Here is a 21007-nt window from a genome sequence, read left to right as displayed (position 1 = left end):
AAATAAAATATTAATGGGTATTAATATAAAACTGGGTTAGAAGGTTCCAAAAGGCATGGATCAAGCCAAATCTAATCTTAGCCATTGATTAGAGATTTAGTCTCGGCCGTTGAAGGACCAACAGGGAAAGTATAAGAAGAGGCTTGAGGGTCAGTTGGAGGTACATTGAGGGAGACCAGTCAGTTCGATTTTTGGAGCGGGGTTAGCTGAGAAATTCGAACTAGTGGTCTGGAGAGCAACAGGAGGCAGCCGGTACAGAACAGAGAGTCAGGAACAACACCAAAAGAGCAACAGAGGTTGGAGAGGTAGACACAGAGGCAACAGACTGCGTAGTCACTGGAAGACCTGCGTGGGTGACGTAGAGAGGCCCAGTGCTGACGTAGAGAAGCAGGAGCTAACGCAGTAGCTCTGGGAGCTTTGTAGAGGCTAGTAAACCTGACGCTGAGATCGAGAGAAGTACTGGAGAATTTGTTCTCTGTTGGGTAAGCTAGTTTGGCACCCAGTTGTACTGAAGAATTGCTGAATAATAAAATCCTCCTCTGCTGCACCGGTTTTCTTGCATTGGGTTTTTTCGGGGACATTTGTCCAAAATATCTGTGTTGATGTATTGATTCTTGTGCATGTGTTTGTTTCTATATTATGGTGTGATATCTGCAGCAGAATTTATTTTAATGTTTACTGAATGGCTTTTGTAAATAACTTATTGGTAAATAAGTAGGTAGAATAAATCAGTTGTTGCAGTGATAGAATTTTCACATTTTGTAGTGACCTTTCTTATGACATTGATAGCACTCTATCTTGGACATGCCAACCTTTTCCCTCAGTCCCTTCGATCTCTTTCCTTTATGATGAGCAACATAAGCATTTGATACTCCTTCAGGATTGACAACCATTGAGATCCTTAATTCTTCTTGACTACAGGCGATCCATAATTCTTCAAAGGTGGGAGCTACCTTCTAACTGTTAAGACCTACAGCAAATGCACTCGAAGAAGGTGGCTATCCTAATAAAGTAGTGATGACAAGTTCTTTGTCCAGAACAATCTCATCAATGGCTAAGAGATCATCCCTAAGTCTAGCTATCTTCACAAAGAAGGTTGCCACAATATCTTCTTTAGTCATCTTCGTAGTCCTCAACTCATTCTTCAAACTTGCTACTTGTCCAATGTTCTTAATAGTAAATAGCTTCGACAAGGCTTCATAGATTTACTAAGCATGATCGATGTTGGCTATGAATGGGACAAGATTGTCCTTTATCCCTTCTACCATCAGAGTCATGGCCACCAATTCTAATTCCCTGTATTTCGCTTTGTTGGCATCACTGGCTTCTTCTGTAGGCTTCTTTACATTACCTCTTACCAAGTCCAACACCTTGTTACTCTCAAGGATTAGGTCAATCCTCTTCTTCTAGGACCTGAAGTTAGAGGCTCCTTCAAGTTTGTTCTCACCCTTGCTTGAGTTAGACATTTTCCTTGAATATAATAGACTCCTTCCCTGAGATAGTACCTATGAATGGATCCTTGATCATGTACTTGAGACTGCCTTTCACTTCTTTCTTTACCAAAGCTCTGATGCCATGTTAGAAAATTAGAAAGGAAATAACGATTTTTTTCTTCTAGATAATTACTTATGATGTTTCTTATTATTACGATTCTTTATATCCTCTTTCTTTAGTTCATCAAGTAATTACCAAAAGCAACAACACATAAAACAATAGACACTAGATGTAGGCACATGCCAGGGCAAAACCCCCTTCGAGGGGACAACCTAGTCAAGATAATTCTTCCTTTCAATAGTATTCTTTGAGACTCTTCTCCCTAGACCAAGACCAAACCTTCCCTCTACAGCGAGTCAGCGTCCCAGAATTTCGACCTCTTCCCAACAACTTCGACTATGTAGCAACTTACGACAACTGAGAGCTTTCGGCAACTGTGAAACTTGGAAGACTTCGATCTCCCAATCTAGGACACGAAACAAAGAGAGTGAGATACCAAAATTTCGTTTTTTATTGTCTCCTTAGAATTCCCCAAACTCGCATTCACTTCGGCTTCTCGGCAACAAATTTCACACCTTTTCCCAACTACAAGATAACTTCACACTTCTGCCCAACAACAAGAGATTTTCACACTTCTTCCCAGCTATAAGAGAACTTTGCACTTCTGCCCAGCAACAACAGGTTTTCACACTTTTTCCAGCTACAGGAGAATTCGAACTTGTGAGAGGCTGTTACTTCAAATGAATTCGATGAGCTTCCTTTTATAGGCTTCTTGTGGGGTCAAATAGGGTCCTTAGGCTGACTTAATCTTCTTCTAGCCCGACATGGTGTGGAGGTTACATAATTCATATTTGACTCAATACTTAACATTTTTACATGATTTAAAAGCCCAAGAAGGGTCTCTTTAAATGTACAATAACTCTATAGACTTAGAATAAATCCTAGAAGTCCTCAGAGGGGACTTTGACCTAAAACATGGTGACACAAGCATGAAACCCATGCTTTAATAAGTCATAATCATAATAATAAAAATTATTTTCTTTATTCTTTTGATAAGTACATTACATAATGACTCAAGTACATTAATGGAGATCGAACATGGTTACATTTTCTAACACTTTGCTCCTCAAGGATTCTAGCACCTAGGGCTTGACAACTTGCCCTCTTATCACTGCAAAGCCACCTGCATTTGTTGATCTACGATATACTAACAAACTACCCACTAATAGTACAAGTCGACATACTTGTCCATTGTACTAGGGCTTGTTACACCATCTCTCTATCAATCCATTAACCCATTGTCAAGTGATGATCTTAGGGCATCCAATACTGCCTTCCTTTTTGTTGAATTTTACATGGCATTAGAGAATCTAGGTTAGGGTCTCATAATATCTTACACAACCAACTTAAATGCCACAACATCACTACTTTGCATAGCTGTAAAACAAACATCAGTGAATCATCTAGCGCACATGACAATTTTTAACTTTTCAAACCCTTCTTCATTGTATTAACAACTATAATACAACAGTCTAGGGCTCCTATAGTAGGTGGTGGTCAAAGTGACTGACACCAAGCCCTAGTTGTGTCCTTGTATCAGGGTTGTATGTAAGGGCCAAGATCCTTGGTACGGGAGCCCTAAGACTATTGTATTCTAGTTTGTAATATAACAAGTAGTGGGTATAAAAAGTTAAAAATTGTCCTGTGCGCTAGTTGATTCACTAATGTGTGTTATTCCGCTGTGCAAAGTAGAAGTGCTATGACATTTGAGTGTGGTTGTGTCAGAGACTTTAAGATCCAAACCAGATTCTCATGTGCTGTGGAAATTCAACAGAGGTAACAAAACCATGGTCAAAACGCTTCCTTCTTCCAAGTCACCCAATAATCCATGCCAAATGCCCAAATGAAAAACATGCATAAGCACTCGATTGCACAATGAATAACATACCTTTTGGATCAGATTGCCCACCTTCTAACATGTTCTCTTGACAAATTGGCGAGGAAGCATATGACTGATGCAAGTGGTGGAGATAAACTCGCACATCACATTGGTTATAGGGTCGCTCTCAGGGGCTGCTGGTTGTTGGATAGAAGAAGATGATTAAGAGAAAAATTCTCCTAGGGGTACCCACTTTTGGTGGGTTACAAGTCCTCAAACAATCACAATGTTTGAGACCACATAGCCATGAGTTGTAAACGTTGTTATCCACCATTTTATAGGTAATATCCCTAGGAATTTTTTTTTTTTGCCAAGATGGCCCTCAACCGGCAGCCAGCAACCCCTTGCAGCCACCAACTAACTCATTGTGCCATTTTTCCGCCACCTGATCCAGCCATGTGGTCCCTTGCCCATCTGCCATGATCATATGTTTGAAGGTGGGCCTCCCGAACCTAAAGGTATGCCTTGTCATTTATAAATTAAGTATTGTAGTTTGCTTCTCATGGACACTTCTGGGCATGGATTAATGGAGGGATTCGACGGAAAAAATGGGCGAGGTCTGTGCTCTTGTCCCCTAGACCCCTTTTAGGTATTAACCTTGGATTCTAGTCCCGTGGGATCTCTTTTACTAACCATTTGGTTCTAGGGATAATATTTCATGGAAAACCCCGATTTTGGTTGCGTGGTCCCACTCCCTTATCCACTTATATTACCACCCTATTCATCATTTCTCCCACTTGGGTCCACATTCCTCTACTGAGTCCACATAGGGTTAGCATACCCCTTCCCCTTGGCCACACCTTGGGTCATGGCCTGGAATGAAGCCTAGAGGTTGATGCAACTAAAAAGAAAGATAAAAGCATATATGGCCACATTCAACAGGAAAATGTACCACAAAATGCAAAAATATGGCTGGGACAAACACATTTAGGACATGGACAAAAGCCAATACATGAGCTCTACCCTATCATCATGGCCATCACCCTGGTTCCTACAAGTTCTATGAACCTCATTCATCATATAGGAATCCATGATTGTTCCAACCCCTGGTGGGTAATGAACCGCCCCCCTTAAATGGGGGATATTCATCGCTATATCTTATACATCATGCTCTTACCTCCTTGAGCCTCGAGCATTGAATCAAAGAAAAACATAAAAAAGAAAAAGACATAAAGAAGGGTGGAAAAATCAAGGTCGGGGCACCTCATGTACCAGGATTTTTGTTGAATTTTCTAAGTTTATCCATTAGAAAATTAATTTGTATTCTGCTGGTTTATTTCTTCTACTTGTAAATTATGAATAAGTTATTTAAAACATATAAATAACGAAATAAACACAATACAGTCTCAACATCTACAGATCATCAACTAAAAGAAAACAAACACACAAGTGAGACCGTTATTTTTGGAAAAATGTCCCCGGAAAAACCCATAGCAGGAAAACTGGTGCAACTATTTTGAGGGTTAATTATTATGCAGTATTTCCTTGAGTACAACTGGGTGCCTAGCCGACTCACCCGACAGAGAAAAAATACACGGCAACAATACCTCTCTATTCAGAAACAGGTATTCAGAAAACCTGTCCCACGAAACCCTCTCTAGTGACTTTGAAGCTTTGCGCTGGCCCTTCTGGCCTCTGCGTCAGCCTCTTGCTGCTTTGCCTCAGCCTCTTGCTGCTTTGCGTCAACCTCAAACCTCTCTGTGTCAGCCCTCTGAGGCACTGCACAGCCTCTAGGACCCTCTGCGTCACTCCCGCTGCTCTCTGCGTGGATGGCGCAGTCCCTCAGGCCTTTGCGCTGTCTCTGTTGGGCTCTGCGTGGCCTGCTCTGGATATTGCTCTCGCTCTCCGCTTTTGTGCTAGTCTCTTGGCACTGTCTCTGCCTTTCCGTCCAATACTCACTGCCCCTCGTCGCTGATCACTGATTCGACTTTGCTTAGCAACCCCGCTCTAGCAAATCAAATGACTGATTACTCTTGTGTATCTCCAACTGATCCTCAAGCCTCCTCTTATACTTTTTCTGTTGAGTCTTCAATGGCCGAGATTTCATCTCTAATCAACGACTAAGATTAGATTTGGCTTGATCCATGTCATTTAGAACCTTCTAACCTAGTTTTATAATAAAATTTAATACCCATTAATATTTGAATTTTCTAAGTCTATCCGTTAGAAAATTAATTTGTATTATGCTGGTTTATTTCTTCTACTTGTAAATTCTGAACAAGTTATTTAAAACATATAAATAGCGAAATAAACACAATACAGTGTCAACATCTACAGATCATCAGCTGAAAGAAAACAAACACACAAGTGACACCGTTACTTTTGGACAAATGTCCCCGAAAAAACCCAATGTGGGAAAATTGGTGCAGCTATTTTGAAGGTTTATTATTATGCAGTATTTCTTTGAGTACAACTGGGTGCTTAATTGGCTCACCCAACATAGAAAAAATACATGGCAGCAATACCTCTTTATTCGGAAATAGGTATTCAGAAAACCTGTCCCACGAAAACCTCTCTAGCGACTCTGAAGCTCTGCATTAGCCCTTCTGGGCTCTGCATTAGCCTCTTGCTACTCTGCGTCAGCCTCAAACCTCTCTGTGTCAGCCCTTTGAGGCACTGCGTAGCCTCTGGGACCCTCTGCATCACTCTAGCTGCTCTCTGCATGGATGACGCAGTCCCTCAAGCCTCTGTGCTGTCTCTGCTGGGCTCTGTGTGGCCTGCTGTTCTCGCTCTCTGCTTCTGCTTTGGTCTCTTGGCACTATCTCTGCCTCTCCGTCCAGTACTCAGTGCCCCTCGCCATTGATCACTGATTTGACTTTGCTTAGCAACCCCGCTCTAGCAAATCAAATGAATGATTACTTTGGTGTATCTCTAATTGAGCCTCGAGCCTCCTCTTATACTTTTTCTGTTGAGTCGTCAATGACCGAGATTACATCTCTAATCAACGGCTAAGATTAGATTTGGCTTGATCCATGTCATTTAGAACCTTCTAACCTAGTTCTATATTAATACCCATTAATATTTTTATTTTCCTAAATTTAGACTTAGGAACCCATTAAAAATATTAATTATTTTATTATCTCCTTCACGGGGTAGAATTTCCCCAAACCATTTCTGGGTCTTGGAGATCTCAAGTGCTTTAGTCTCTCCACCAATTTTCATGGATAGAGCACATCCGACGCTACCCCAAATCAACAATTTTTCCCTCCTACACCTTATAAACCCAAGTGTGGCCTTCCCTCTTATTAGCTACCCTTGTACCCTAGCATGTGACCCAGGGCTGCCCCTTTTCATTCCCTATTTCATTTACCTATTTTTCACATGCCACCACCTTTTGAAGGATGTAATTTGACTATATTATCCCCTTTAGAAGTAGAAACCATCTAATAGGATTATTGGTTAACCCCATTTGGGGTTTAGGAGACATTGGCACATCCCAAAGTCCATTATGGAAAGGCAAACCATTATGAAGTCCCCACCTGTGGTCCATGATTAGGTAAGCTCATTTACTCGATTTCTTTAATGACTTGTTGTACTAGAATGTAGGATTTATAGGGTAAGTTCCTTAGATAGAACACCAAAGGACACTGTTCACAAACAGATCATAGATTAGTACACCAATATTCTTGACGTGGTTAAAACCCTCAAAGTGGGAAACAGTGCACAACCTGAGCCAAGACGACCACTTCAAACAATTTATTCATGTGAAAAAAAGAAAATTTACATAAGCTTCTATCATGAACGATCACCTAACAAATGACTCTCCATGCTCTTTAAATAGAGATCATGGACCAATCAGGTGTTAAGCCACGGATTAGGTGTCGATAATACTGAGGAGAGAATGAACTGTCAGATCACTTCATGTCTAGAACATATCGTGACTGTCGGATTGTAAGTTACAAAATGTACATGCTAAAAAAGCACACTTTACCTAACTATATACTAGACCAAGATATACTTAATTATTTCCTATGTGTCGGAATATCTTAACATCTCCCCTTAAGAACAACTTGGGATAGGATTGAAGGATGTACAAAGATGACACAATACGAGAAGGAAGGAGGCATTAGAGCCTATCCCCGCTTAGTGACGACTTCCCGAACTCCAACCATAAATCGAAGTTAAGTAAACTTCGCCTCTCTGAGAGCCTTTGTAAAGATGTTTGCAACTTGATCATTGGTTGAACAATATTGCACTTCAAGAACATGGTCATGAATGAGCTTTCTGATGAAGTGTATGTGTAGTTCAATGTGTTTTCTGCGATGATGTTGGATTGGATCTTTGCATAGTTGAATGGAACTTTGATTATCACACCAAAGTGTAGTTAGATGCTGCTGCTGAAAACCAAACTCTGACAGGATCTAGCGAAGCCACAGGGCTTCCTTACTAGCTTCAACGACACCACGATACTTTGCTTCTATTGAAGAAAGAGAAATGGCATTCTGTTTCTTGGAAGCCCATGTAATAGGTCCAAAACCAAGAATGAATACATAACCTGCAGTAGACTTCCGATCATCAGGGTCACTAGCCCAATCAGAATCAATGAAACCAACCAATAGAGGAGATGCTTCTGCATTGTAATGAATATCAAATTGAATTGTACCTCGAACATAATGAAGTATTCTTTTCGCTGCTTTCCAATGACTTTCATGTGGGTTTTGCATAAACTGAGCAACAAGGCCAACAACAAAGGAAAGGTCAGGACAAGTATGGGTCAGATACAAAAGTTTTCCAACAAGTTGACGGTATAAGGTAGCATCAACTTTAGGGGAAGTACAAGTCACTGAAAGTTTGGCTCCAAACTGAAAGGTTGAAGGGGCATCACATGCATACTTGGACTGGGAAAGGGAAATACCTTCTTTGAATTGCAAGATTTGAAGACCAAGAAAATAATGCAAGTGTCCTAAGTTTGTCATTTCAAACTGCTTTTTAAGGCTAGACTTCACATGGTTTATAAGGTTGGGATCACTACTAGTAAGGGTAAGATCATCAACATAAAGAACAAGAATGATAAGAGACTTACCCACTTTCTTGGTGTAGACAGTATTGTCAGAATGACACCTAGAAAAGCCAGTATCTAAAAGAAAGCTATCCATTTTAGCATACCAAGCCCGAGGGGCTTGCTTGAGACCATAAAGGGATTTCTTAAGCCGACATACAAGGCTAGAGTCTTTTTGTATAAAGACAGAAGGTTGTTCCATATAGATTTCTTCATGCAAGTCCCCATGCAAGAAGGCGGATTTAACATCCATTTGATGGACTTCCCATTTGAAAGAGGTAGCAAGGGAAAGAACAAGGCAGATAGAGTTCATTTTGGCAACAGGGGAGAAGGTTTCAATATAGTCAATGCCTTCAACTTATGAAAAACCCTTAGCAACAAGACGAGCTTTATGTTTATCAACTTTTCCATCTAGTCCAAACTTGGTTTTGTAAACCCATTTGCATCTAACAAGTTTTCGTCCCTTTGGAAGAGGAACAAGGTCCCATGTATCATTTGCCAATAATGAACGATATTCTTCATTCATAGCTGCGTTCCAATTTGGATGGCCTGAAGCTTCTGCAAAGGTGTCAGGATCATAATTTGTTGAAGCTTTAGCAAGTAAAGAAGAGGCTCTATTGAACTGAGAATGTGTGTGACGTTGATCTGTAGGATCACCTGCAAGAGCACCTGCTGCATCCCGAGTAGCACGAACCCATTTTGGAAGCTGAGGAGCGGAAGGAGGATCTTGAGAAGGTGGGGCAGGATTGTCATCTTCACTGTCATCATCTGAAGAAGATATATTTTCAGATGTAGAAGGGATAGAGAGAGGTGGCACATCCACCGAACTAGGCTTGTAGGCTGATATATTTTCAAGAAACTTTACATCTCTTCTAATGATAACATTTTTGGATTTAGGTTGAAAAAGTCTATATCCTTTGACATCTTTAGAATATCCAACAAAAATACATTTTTCACTCTTAGGTTCTAAGGCTTTATGTTTCTCATCTGGAATATGGGCCCATGCTTCACTTCCAAAAACATGAAAGTGATTTACATCTGGTTTAATTAAGCTCCATGCTTCTTCTGGAGTGATATTATTTAAAACCTTAGTAGGAGTGCGATTTACTATGTAATTTGCACAGTTAATTGCTTTTGCCCAAAAATTAAGACGAAGTACTTTAGATTGAAGCATACAATTAGCCATTTCATTTAAGATGCGATTCTTCCTTTCAGCTACACCATTTTGCTGTGGAGTATATGGAACAATATGTTGCAATTGAATTCCATGCTCAGTGCAAAAGTTGATGAATTTGTTGTTAACATATTCTCTTCCATTATCAGATCTTAGCTTAAGAATTTGATGTCCCGATTGTTTCTCAACAAAAGCCTTAAAGGCCAAGAACATGTTAAAGACTTCACTCTTGATTTTTAAGGAATATACCCAAGTGCATCTGGAAAAATCATCAATGAAAGTTAAGAAATACTTGTAGCCAGAGAGTGAAACAACTGGAAGTGGACCACATAAATCACTATGCAGAAGCTGTAACGGGGCTGAGGCTTGCCAAGAGGCACGTTTTTCAAAACTATCCTGATGATGTTTTTCGAGTACAGATCCGGAACAAACACCATCTCTGCAAGATACCATAGGAAGACATGTCATGATGTCATCATATTTTCTCTACATAGATTTTGAAGGGAGCGATAGTATAAGTGACCAAATTGCTCATGCCAAAGTTTGCTCACTTCATCATTATGAGCAACAAATACCGAGGGAAGAGTTGATGACCCAAAGTTGTTAAACTTATATAACCTTGTAGAATCATCAGCAATGCTAGTAGCTAAAATCTGTCTAGGATCTCTTAGGTCCTTAATTACAACATGACGAGGTGAAAATTCAACGGTTTTACCTTCACCTGAATGAGTTATTTGATATACAGATAAAAGGTTGCAGGATAAGGTAGGAACACATAATACATCATTAAATTGACCATTGTCTAGATGAATAGTTTCAGTCCCTACAATGCTAAGAGATCTATCATCACCAACATATATATTTTTGGTGTTACAATCATTTAGAGAAGAAAACATGGCTTTGTTTTTGGCCATGTGATAAGAAGCTCCAGAATCAATGAGCCACTCATGAGAATGAGAAGAAGAAGATACATTTAGTGCGTAACCAGACCGAGATGCTTGACAACCACATGCAGAAAGTGTTATTCCTAAAGATGAAGTTGAATTTGAAGAGTGCTCCAAATGGATGTTATGCTTCTTCATTGCTGCTTCCAAGGCTTCCATCTTCTTAACGCATTTGGATTCTAAGTGGCCATCACGATTACAAAAGTTGCAATGTCTATCAGTCTTCTTCCCTTTGTTTTTAGCTGCCTTATCATTTTGTTGAGTTGATTTTTCATTGTGAGATTGAAATTGCTTAAGACCCTTGTTTGGTTTAGGACCATTCTTTTTAGGATGTTGCTTCTTAGGATTCTTTGAGCTTGGTTGCTGCTGGGCTGCTAAGGCTTTCTTAGAAGAGTTTCCAGTATTAAGAACAAGATGTAAGAGTTTTTTTGCTCTCTTATTAAAGAACCACAAAAGGCATCAAAATAGGGGGACTTATAGTCTTGTCCTTGAGAAATAAAGGCTTTTCTAGTAGAATGGAAGGTGGAAACAAACACAGAGTAGGCTGGTCCTAACTTAGTAAGAATGGAATATATAAGGCTACCATCTTCTTTCTTAACCTTAACACATTCCAAGATAAATCTAAGAGTCTTGAACTTGGACAAAAAATCTTCAATGGACGAAAAATTATTGGGGTCCAATGTAAGCAACTCATTTCCGAGTTGATGGGCTCTAATTTCATTTTTAATTCCAACAACTTTATTGAGTTGTTTCATTGTTTCATCGGGAATATCAATTTCTGCGATATGGAATCTAAGGTCTCGAGAAATAGACATCCCTATCAACCCTCGTGCTTGATCTTGATTATTTTCCCATTTGGCTTGCTTATCTTCATCTTTAGGTTTAAACTCTTGGCCTGGGGCTATTCTATAAAGACCTTTACTTCTAAGTAAATCCACAATGTTGGATAGCCATTAAAAGTAATTGGCGCTGTTAAGAATAACTAAGCATGGACTTTCCATTTTAAAAGACACTGAAGCTGAAGACGCTGAAACTAAGTGTTTCAATGGAAAGATATTGAAAAATTAGGCCGATTAAGAAAAACGGCTTTCAGATCAAGAAGTTATGGCTTTTTGAAGAAAAGTTGTTGAAGATTCCGAAAAACCACGTGAATGTTTGGAAGTGAATGATAATGTTACATTTAAAAAAAATTCTTCCCCTTTCCAAACTTAATCTAATTAGCTCACTTTTAAAAAAAATTACTTTATGTGACCTGTTGACCTTGCCGCCTACATCTACCTACAAGTTAGTGAGAAAAGCCTTCAACTCCACAAGGTGTGGTTGGTGGCAGAGAACTCAGAGAAGGGGCTGCCACACTAGTTCCGACTCTCTCCATTTGAGCTATCTCCTAAGTTAGCTACGGGGGGTGGTCCCTAATGAAAAATTAAGTTAAAAGATGTGAGTTTCTAAGAGTGTTTTATAGTGAAAATGGATTACTTTTAAGGATTAATGATTAAAAACCATAAAACCAGTGCCTTATAAGGAATTTGCTCAACAATTTAAAGATATATTTGTTCAAAGTAAAATGCAACGCTCTCAAAAGAGAAAGCAAAGTAACCTTGAAATGAAAATAAGAATTGTTAGTACAAGATATGTAAGATACAAAATGCTTTTGAGATAATCAACTTTATAAATCAAAACATATGAAACATATCTTGCCAAAACCCAAAAATTAGTAATTAACTTGGAAATGTAAAAGAAAGGAAATGCTAAACTATGACATCAATATGTAATTAGACTTGAAGCATGAAAAGAAAACACTTGTTTGAAATGATTACAATACTTGCTTTTGGAATAGACTTTGCATATGAAAACTCAAACCATCAAGAGACAAGTAAAGTAAATGTAATGGAAAGTGTTCTTAGTTTATTTTATTAATTATTTCTACAACAAGATTACAATTTAACTTTTCAATCCTCATACCTCACCCTCGCCCAAAGATATGGATTCCACAGCGAGGAGTCAATAGAGGAGTAGAAAGTACCTAAGATGTTTACTTCAACCAACTATTGTTAGAAGTAAAATTTTAATGAGGCTTGGGGCCTTCCTATAATAAGATGCCTAGATGAAACGCATGTAAGTTTTTCCCCAAAAGAGAGATTGATTTTCAATGTTTGAAAATGAAATAGTGTTCAACATAAGTTGCAATTATAACCTCAATTGGAGGAATCGAATTAGGCTACAAGTGTTGCGTGTGTCTCATCAATGAATTAAAATGATACAAGTAATTTGCTTGAAAGTAAAATTTGTTTCAAATAGACAATGACAATAAATTGCTCCAATATTCAAGATAACAATGTAGCATAAAAATGAAGCATGTATTCAAATGCTCATGAAACAATTTACCGAGGTAAATGGAAACGAATCAAAGTTTGTTAAGAATATAAAATGCTTGCATGTAAATGATGAATTGCCCAAAGTAAAGTGTAAGCTTGTAGCTTCAAGCAACAATGAGATAGAGAATGCAAAGCTCAAGTGAAATTGCAACAAACTTTAACTTAATGAAATGTGATAGTGAGGTTGTGTTAATTCCCAATAAAAGCATGGATGTGAGTGAATGAAGTATGAAATCTTATATCGTGCAAATGTCAATCCACCCAAAAGAAGCCTCCCTCTAAATGGGGAGATAGGATACGATGGGAGAAATCCCAAGCCCCCACAAACAAATTAGATCTTTTATTAATATTACAGTGAAAAGAGGGCCCTTCAAAGTGCTCAACTAAATTTCAAGGAGAGTCTTCACAATAATTGCTTGAAACTTGGACACTAGACCTCCTTTCTTGAGAAAGTAATGACAAGATTTCACAAAACTTATGCCCACGACTTAGAGAGGAAAATGGGCAACCCTCCAGTGAACATGACTTTGGCTAAAATAAACCTCAGTAGGGCTCACGACATCCTTGGAAATCGAACCCCCAACATTTGCCAAAGGTCCTGCAAACAGTTGTTAGATGTGGGAGATTTGTCTTCAATATCTGCCACACAAGAGTTAGCAAACCATCCAAACAATGACTGCAAAATAAGTTAAGTATTAGTCAAAAATCAACAAGATAAAATGTATATGTACAATTATAATTTACAAAAGGCTAAGCTAAAGAGTGAGAGTAAACTCTGATCTTTGCTTAGCCATCTTCAAGCAAATGAAAGAAACGAAGTACAATGTTTTTTAAAAGAGATTTAAATTTAGAAGTGCTTGGCTTGTGTACAAGCTATGTGCCAAAACCCCTGCAAAACCACTTTGTAAGGTAAGACTATGAAGGCTCAAAGAACAAATGAGAGGTCTTTTAAGAATGTATCAAGAGTGGGTTGGTCTTTCCAAAGACTTCCCCTAACGCTTAATTTTGTGATCCCAACAAGATGTTCCCTCTACAAAACTTCAATCAAGAATTAGTTCCATATAGATTTAGCAATAAATGATGATAAGAAACTCTAGAGATTTATTTAAAACCAACTAGAGAATTTTATACCTAGAGCATACTTCTAAATCAAATGTCAATGCAAGATAACTTTATATTAACAAATCTACAAGATCATATGGAAACAAATTAGATCAAAGCATGAGTAAAATGAATTATACCAATGATCAACAATTCATCACACTCTCAAAGGAGGAACACCTCATGAATGAAACCCCAAAGTCTTTATTGATATTTTTGAAAGTGTACAAGTTACCAACGCTTCTGCAAGTACAATAGCTAGTAATAATATGATCCAAATGAGAGTTCAAAGCTCTATATAGAACTATAGGAGCCAATCCCAATGTAGAAGTGATTAAACAAGTGGCATGAGGTGACAATCCCAAAGAGAAATTCGAATTTGTTGAATGAAGCTCATGTCAAGTGAAAATCGAATTCTGGCAAGTGGACATCATTTTCTTCTACCTTTATGTGTCAAATTCAAATTTTATGATGGAATGACAAGTGTATATGGGTGGTATCCCATGTGGGGACAATTTCCCGCAAAAATCTCCACCAAATATTTTCCCAAATCCTCCCAAATGTGCATTAACTTCACAAATTCGAATTCCCAAGTAAACAACTTTTTCATTTAATGCCAAAAATTCGATTTTATTTGAGCACATGTCATTTCCTTGATTTTAGGAGTCCACATGACCTTAGGACTTCACTTGAACTCCCCCATAATTTTCCACCTCATTTCCACAACATTTAGCATGTGTGGATATTTTATTTATTTATTTATTTAATTTCTGGCTTAATTAATTGCCAAATTTTTCACTAAACTTAGGAAAAGTGGGTTTTGAGGGTTCAAAACACATTTTTAACCCTTCAAAGTGTGTCATAGTAGAAAGTCAAGGGTGAGAGGTGCAAATTTCATTACTCATACCCCATACAACTTTTTTAGATATCACTTATTACATTACAAATACAATTTTTATTGCAATTTCCGTAGTGCAGAAAATCTAAAAAATAAAAAAATGACTCCTTAGACCTAACCAAATTCCACAAATTTTTTTGTGTGATCTAGTATGGTAATATACAACCACTCTAGACACTAAGATATGTTAGGGGATCAACCTTCAAACCTTGGGTAAAAAGTGAGTGAAAAATCCCATAAAATTATCCGCCTCTGAAAAAGAAGGGATAATTAACCAGATAAAAAAACACTCCAAGGTGTAATCGTTTGCTGATCGAGTTCCAACATCCTAGGCCCGTTATAGACTCAAAACTCATCATTACTAGTATCACTTATTACAATTCCCCGCGGGGTCTGGAATCTGGGTACAATAAAGATGATGCGAATATAGAAGTAGAGTTAAAAAACTTTGTTGGCTGATGATATCTGATGGTACAAGTGTCCTATGGATCATCCTTGGGCATGGATTCTTCATATAATCATTAGGTGCCACTCCAGTGGTCAACATGACCCACTTTTATAAATAAGTGAAAGTCACTTTTACAATGGTACTTTATGAACTGCCCACTAAATTGTAACTTAAATAAAAGATAAAATGACTTTACAATTATAAGTGAATCACTTTTTATAATTGATGGGAACACTTTTACATAAAGTAACTTTAAAACATAAGTTACATGTACTTTTTAAAAAAGTAACTCAACAAAAAGAAAGACTTGAACCCAAGACCTCTATTCTCATAACTTAACTTTGGACCAAGTCAGCTAGTTTAAAAAGTTAGTAATTTTTAGAAAGGGGGAAGGGTTTTTTTTTTGGTTTTTTGTTCACTGAAGCTTTGGAGTATGTGCTTACTTTAAAAACCCATTTTTTGCCTACAAAACAAAAAAACAACCACACAACCGAAAACAACAAGCCAAAGTAATCCAAGCCTTATAGCTTAAAGTTAGATTTAGCTGGAAACTAAATATTTTCCTCAACGTTTCTGATTTTCTGAGATCACACTAAGGTGCAGCGAAAAAGAGTATACGCATGAGAAAAATCCTTTCTTTCTATTTCTGGTTTGCCCAGATCGCACAAAGTCGTGGGGCAAAAAGCATACGCAGAAAAGAAAGGTATAGATCCAGTAATAATTTTTTTTTTATTGAGGACTATAAACCGAAATAAACAGAGAGATAAATAACTATAACTGCAAATAAAGACTGTATACCTCCAGATTTAAAAAATGACGTAGCTAGGGCTACTAGAAACCTTTTCGCATGAAACGAAAGGGGTTCCTCGCTGGAACAAATGCGCCTAACACAATAGAGCAGTCCTCTCGGCTTGAAATCAGTCGGAAATAGTGGATCTAGGAAACGACAGTCGGATGCAGCTGTATCGACTTCAGATTTGGATCATTAACGGCTGCGGCCCTTGAATAGCTCTAATACCATGTAGGAATTTACAGGGTAAGTTCATTAGATAAAACACCAAAGGATATCGCTCACAAACAGATCACAGATCAATACACCAATATTTTTGACGTGGTTAAAACCCTCAAAGAGGGAAACAGTCCATGACTTGAGCCAACGCGGCCACTTCAGACAATTTATTAATGTAAAAGAAAGAAAATTTACATAAGCTTCTCTCATGAACGGTCCCCTAACAAATGACCCTCAATGCTCTTTAAATAGAGATCATGGACCAAGCGGGTGTTAAGCCACAGATCAAGTGTTGGTAATATCGAGGAGAGAATGAACCGTCAGATCACTTCATGTTTTGGACATATCGTGACCGTTAGATTGTAAGTTACAAAAAGTATATACTAAAGAAGCACATTTTACCTAACTATACACTAGACCAAGTTATACTTAATTATTTCCTATGTGTCAGAATATCCTAACATAGAAGGCTAGGGGACGCATTTGATCTTATGCAGGATTGTAGATGGTCTCCATCTTGAGTTTGGTCTCCCTATACGGGGTCCTAATCCTCCATAGGGCTACATTGGCACATGTAGGGTGAGAGTTGAGAGCCATGGGCCTCCACAACAACAGTTTGCACTCCATGGATCCCCATAGCCATTCAGAGATTGCTCGTGGTTCACTTATTGGATGAAGAAGATGCACCTGTTCCATCATGCCTATCTAGCCCCAGATCTACACCATACACTTGGTAGATGATCATGGACTTGCACGATGATGTGACACCACCTACACCACCATCCTAGCCCTTGCAGGCAATCTACAAGCACTTTTGATTTGTTTGGAGACCCATGAAGACACTTGTGTGCCTCCACATGTCATTTGGAACACCATAGGTTATTGCAAGGGGCCAACCCTTTGTCCACTGCTTTTGACGATCCTATTTTTCATTGTGGCACCCATGGACCTCATTAGGCCTCTTAGAGGGCCCTACGCCATGCATAGATTATTATTTGACCTCTTTAGAGGCTTTCTTTTACATTTATGAACTAGTTTGGTGGGTTTGTCACCAAAAGTTGAATTATTAAAACATTATTTTAATTTTGGGGCTTATATAGGTCAAGAAGGCTAATTCGAACTCCTAAGTTGTGTATAAATACAAGTGAGATGAACTCATTTGCTCATCATGACTTTGGTTTGGATCTCTTATCTCTCTTGAGATTTTCACACTTTTCTAGAGGATGAATTGGAGCTTTATGGATGAATTTTGATGTGTGGATATATTGGTCTATTTTCTCTTGGAGCTTTTCTATTGTCAATTGTGAATGGTTGGATATACTCTATTACATGTAAGTACATGCTCTTTGATGTTATTCTTGTTTACTTTTGTCATATACGTTGGAATGGGATTTTCGCTGTTTTAGGGCTAATTGCTGCATGCATTTACTGCTTAAATTTGTGGAATTTGTCTCTACTATAGAATCTCTCAATGTATGGGCCATGTAATATGAGAAAAATGTCCTAGGGGTAATTCTATCAAAGAATTTGACCTTGATAAGCCATTCCTTTTGTATAGAAGCTGCAAGGTTGCTTCTTCTTGACCTAGAATGCAAGCGAAGTGATCTTGAGGCCTCCTTGACTGGGAACCAAGAAATCCTACTCATATTCATCAGAGACTCCATTCTCCCAAAGATTAAGGCATTGATCTACCAAGGGTGGTCACTAAAAATCATATTCTTTCGCCTCCTTCAAGGTCTAGCCAAGTTGGGGTAACTAGGGAACCAATTTCCCAAGCTAGCCATCGAAAAATTTTGATCTCATAGGGTCTCCTGCGCTGGCCTTTCCTCAAGCTCTCGTCTAATTTTGAAGCCATTCTGACGGTGGAGTTGGGAGAAAAGCCAAGCCCTAGCTTTGGGACCAAAACTTGCCTTGCCATCCCCAAGGCTAGTACCTCATAGGGTCAAAACAACACCTTCAAGTGAAAATTCTTTCTTTGATCTTTTCCCCTCGTTGTCTAGGGTAAGAATATCATTGGTTGCTACATTCTTCCCTCATACCCTAGACTAGGTCCACTTGGCCCCGTGTGGTCCCGCTCCTTTGAAAGACCATTATTCAAGAACCATCTAGGATACCAATTCTAACAAGGATTTTAGGGATTGGGGAACTCCTTCACAAGTTCTATTTCATAAACCTAACCCCCAAATCCTTTCCTCCTCTTCCTAGAATACATAGTATCTTTCTTGGAGAGCAAGCAAGATCCATCCTTCAAATTCTTCTGGGAAAGGGTTTTTTGAGTTGCTCATATCCATTGACTTATCCTTCATAGGTGATTCCATACATATTGGGTCTCCTCCCATTGGTGAAAGTTTGTATAGAAGGGAGCCTTAGTTGAGGTGACAATGGGCTAAGTATCCATTTTTTGCCCTTAGCCTATCATTTGCCCTTTAGCTATCCCCCTTGGGTCCCCTGCTAGTTTGAGCGGTAACAAACCTTATAAGTTATACTTGATGATGTGTTTTCATGATCCACCGATGAGATGTCAGTGAGATCTAGATCTAGAATGCTCCAATTGAGGTATTATAAATTCATATCTTGAGATCAATAAAATTAGTATGAGAATGGATTTAAAACATTTTCTGCCACTTTGCTTGTATTGTCTTGCTTATCTAATTGTTAACAAAAATGACAATGTGAAACCTCATACGAATATGAGATGTAATAACATTTTCATCAATAACTACAAAGGCCTAGGGCATTCTCCTTAAGGTGAGTGGTTTGTAGAAATCAAGAGTAGTAAGCATCGAGATCGTTGTCCTCACTTGCTTGACCTTTTTGGAACATTCTTTAGCTTCACTAATTCATTGAAATGAAATTTTCTTTAATAAATCAAATGAGTGATTATGGTTGGCCCTTAACCAATACATATTACATGGTAATAATCGACCAACCCATGGAAACCCCTTAGGTGCTTGAGAGTTCTAGAATTAGGCCAATCTTTCATATTGCAGGTTCAGGTTTTCCCATTTAAGAGGGTGTTCTAAACATTTCAATTTCTTTTGGAACATTGTCCAAAACTACATTAGGACAACTTGCAAATAGTTGATAGGCCCCTCAGAATTACAAAACTATCTGCAAATGCTATAGGTGTTTTTGCATGTCAACATCAAACAGCAATATACCATTAAACAAAGCTTGCACAAATAGAGAACAAATTGGTTTTTATATATATATATATATATATATATATATCCAGTCAACTAAAAAATACATAAAATATGCAAATTTGCATATTTTATGTATTTTTTAGTTGACTGGATATATATATATATATATCAAATTTTGCATATTTTATGTATTTTTTAGTCGACTGGTTCACAAACCGGTTGGACCTCAACCAGTTCCAGTTCTGATACATTTTCCATGCAATTTATTCTGTTTTTATGGTATAATATCTTGTGGTTTTTTAGTCATCAGTTTTATTGTTAGAGCTATTTCAAGACAACACTGTTTAATGCAGGATTTCTTGGTACTATCTACTTTTCACTATAGTATGTGCTTCATACTTACATACTTTAACTAGAGCTCTGATATGGTGCAGGTATGATGATCATGAGGAAGCGCTATGGTTACATTGTTTTAGATATTCTGGACCCAGCTGGGTCTATGAGTGTCCTCTTCCTAAGTGGGCTTTTATTTGATAAATTGGACCATTTTCATGTGTCCTCGGTACATTACCTTGGATTCACCTGTTTTATGTTCATTGCTTGCAGCTTTGTGGTCATTGTATGGAAGAATATGTGCTTGTTGGTAAGTGATTCTTATCTATAGCTTGTTCTGAATCTTATTTTTGTTTAGACATGCTTTCTAAAAGATGCTAAGAACAGATGAATTATGGATGGCTAGATGCTTAATGAAAGTCAATTAAGGTTGCTTTAATTTTCTGGAAATTGAACTTTTTTGCAGATAATACAGAATGTCTCTTCATATAGGAGACATTAATTTTTTCCACGAGTAAAGAATTCTTGTGGATGCATGAGAGAGTGCTCTGAAACCAGGTCAAACAAAAATTATATCCCTTCTGTCAATGGGCTCATAAAACAGCTCGCGTGAATGATACATGTCTTCGCAAAGCTTTTGTTTATTAAGAAGACTATATGATTTGAAATGCTGCTCATTTGTTAAAATGGAGAAATGGTTTTTCTTCATTTTGTAGTTTGTTCATGCCACAATAACATGTTTACAAGTGTAGTTGTGTTTCTCAATCCCTATATGGTGTATGGGTAACTCACGCTAGCACCAAGTTACACTTGTATTTTGGATCTTGGCCTGTGATGCCATGATTCGTCTTTAGTGAGGTTTTCTGGACTTGTAATGAACCACTTATACTATCCTTATATGTCTGGATCCTAGGAATCATAATATTGAGAAAGAAAAAAGAGCAGTAAAGGATCTGAAATGCAACTTTCAGAGTTTCAGTTGGAAAGATACTAATATCCATAGCAGTTTATGCTGGCTAGAAGTGAACCAGGGAATGATGTACTTTAGTTATTAGATAGGTTATTAAATAAGAATATAATTTATTGACCCATGGATAACACAGCTGATTTTTGCAAGATGAAATATTAAAACTGAATGAGTTGAAAT

At 38.0% G+C, this 21007-nt stretch overlaps 1 protein-coding gene across 1 annotated transcript in view; it reads left to right on the top strand.

The window, feature by feature from the left end:
- The window catches only part of LOC149200448 (Pseudouridine synthase family protein), a 395994-nt gene extending 375426 nt beyond the window's left edge, over window positions 1-20568 (top strand). Inside the window, exons 12-13 of the mRNA XM_089402743.1 lie at window positions 19962-20170; window positions 20327-20568. Of these exons, the coding sequence (XP_089258869.1) occupies window positions 19962-20061 (100 nt within the window). The 3' untranslated portion in view covers window positions 20062-20170; window positions 20327-20568. The remainder of the gene's footprint in view (window positions 1-19961; window positions 20171-20326) is intronic.
- Window positions 20569-21007: the final 439 nt, after the last annotated feature.

Source organism: Pinus tabuliformis, chromosome 2_1 (genome assembly GCF_031772625.1).
Source record: "Pinus tabuliformis cultivar Carrire ecotype Pingquan chromosome 2_1, CPIR1, whole genome shotgun sequence".
Taxonomy (NCBI): domain Eukaryota; kingdom Viridiplantae; phylum Streptophyta; class Pinopsida; order Pinales; family Pinaceae; genus Pinus; species Pinus tabuliformis.
Note: the sequence above shows the minus strand (reverse complement) of the source record. Positions and strands in the feature narration are given on the sequence as shown.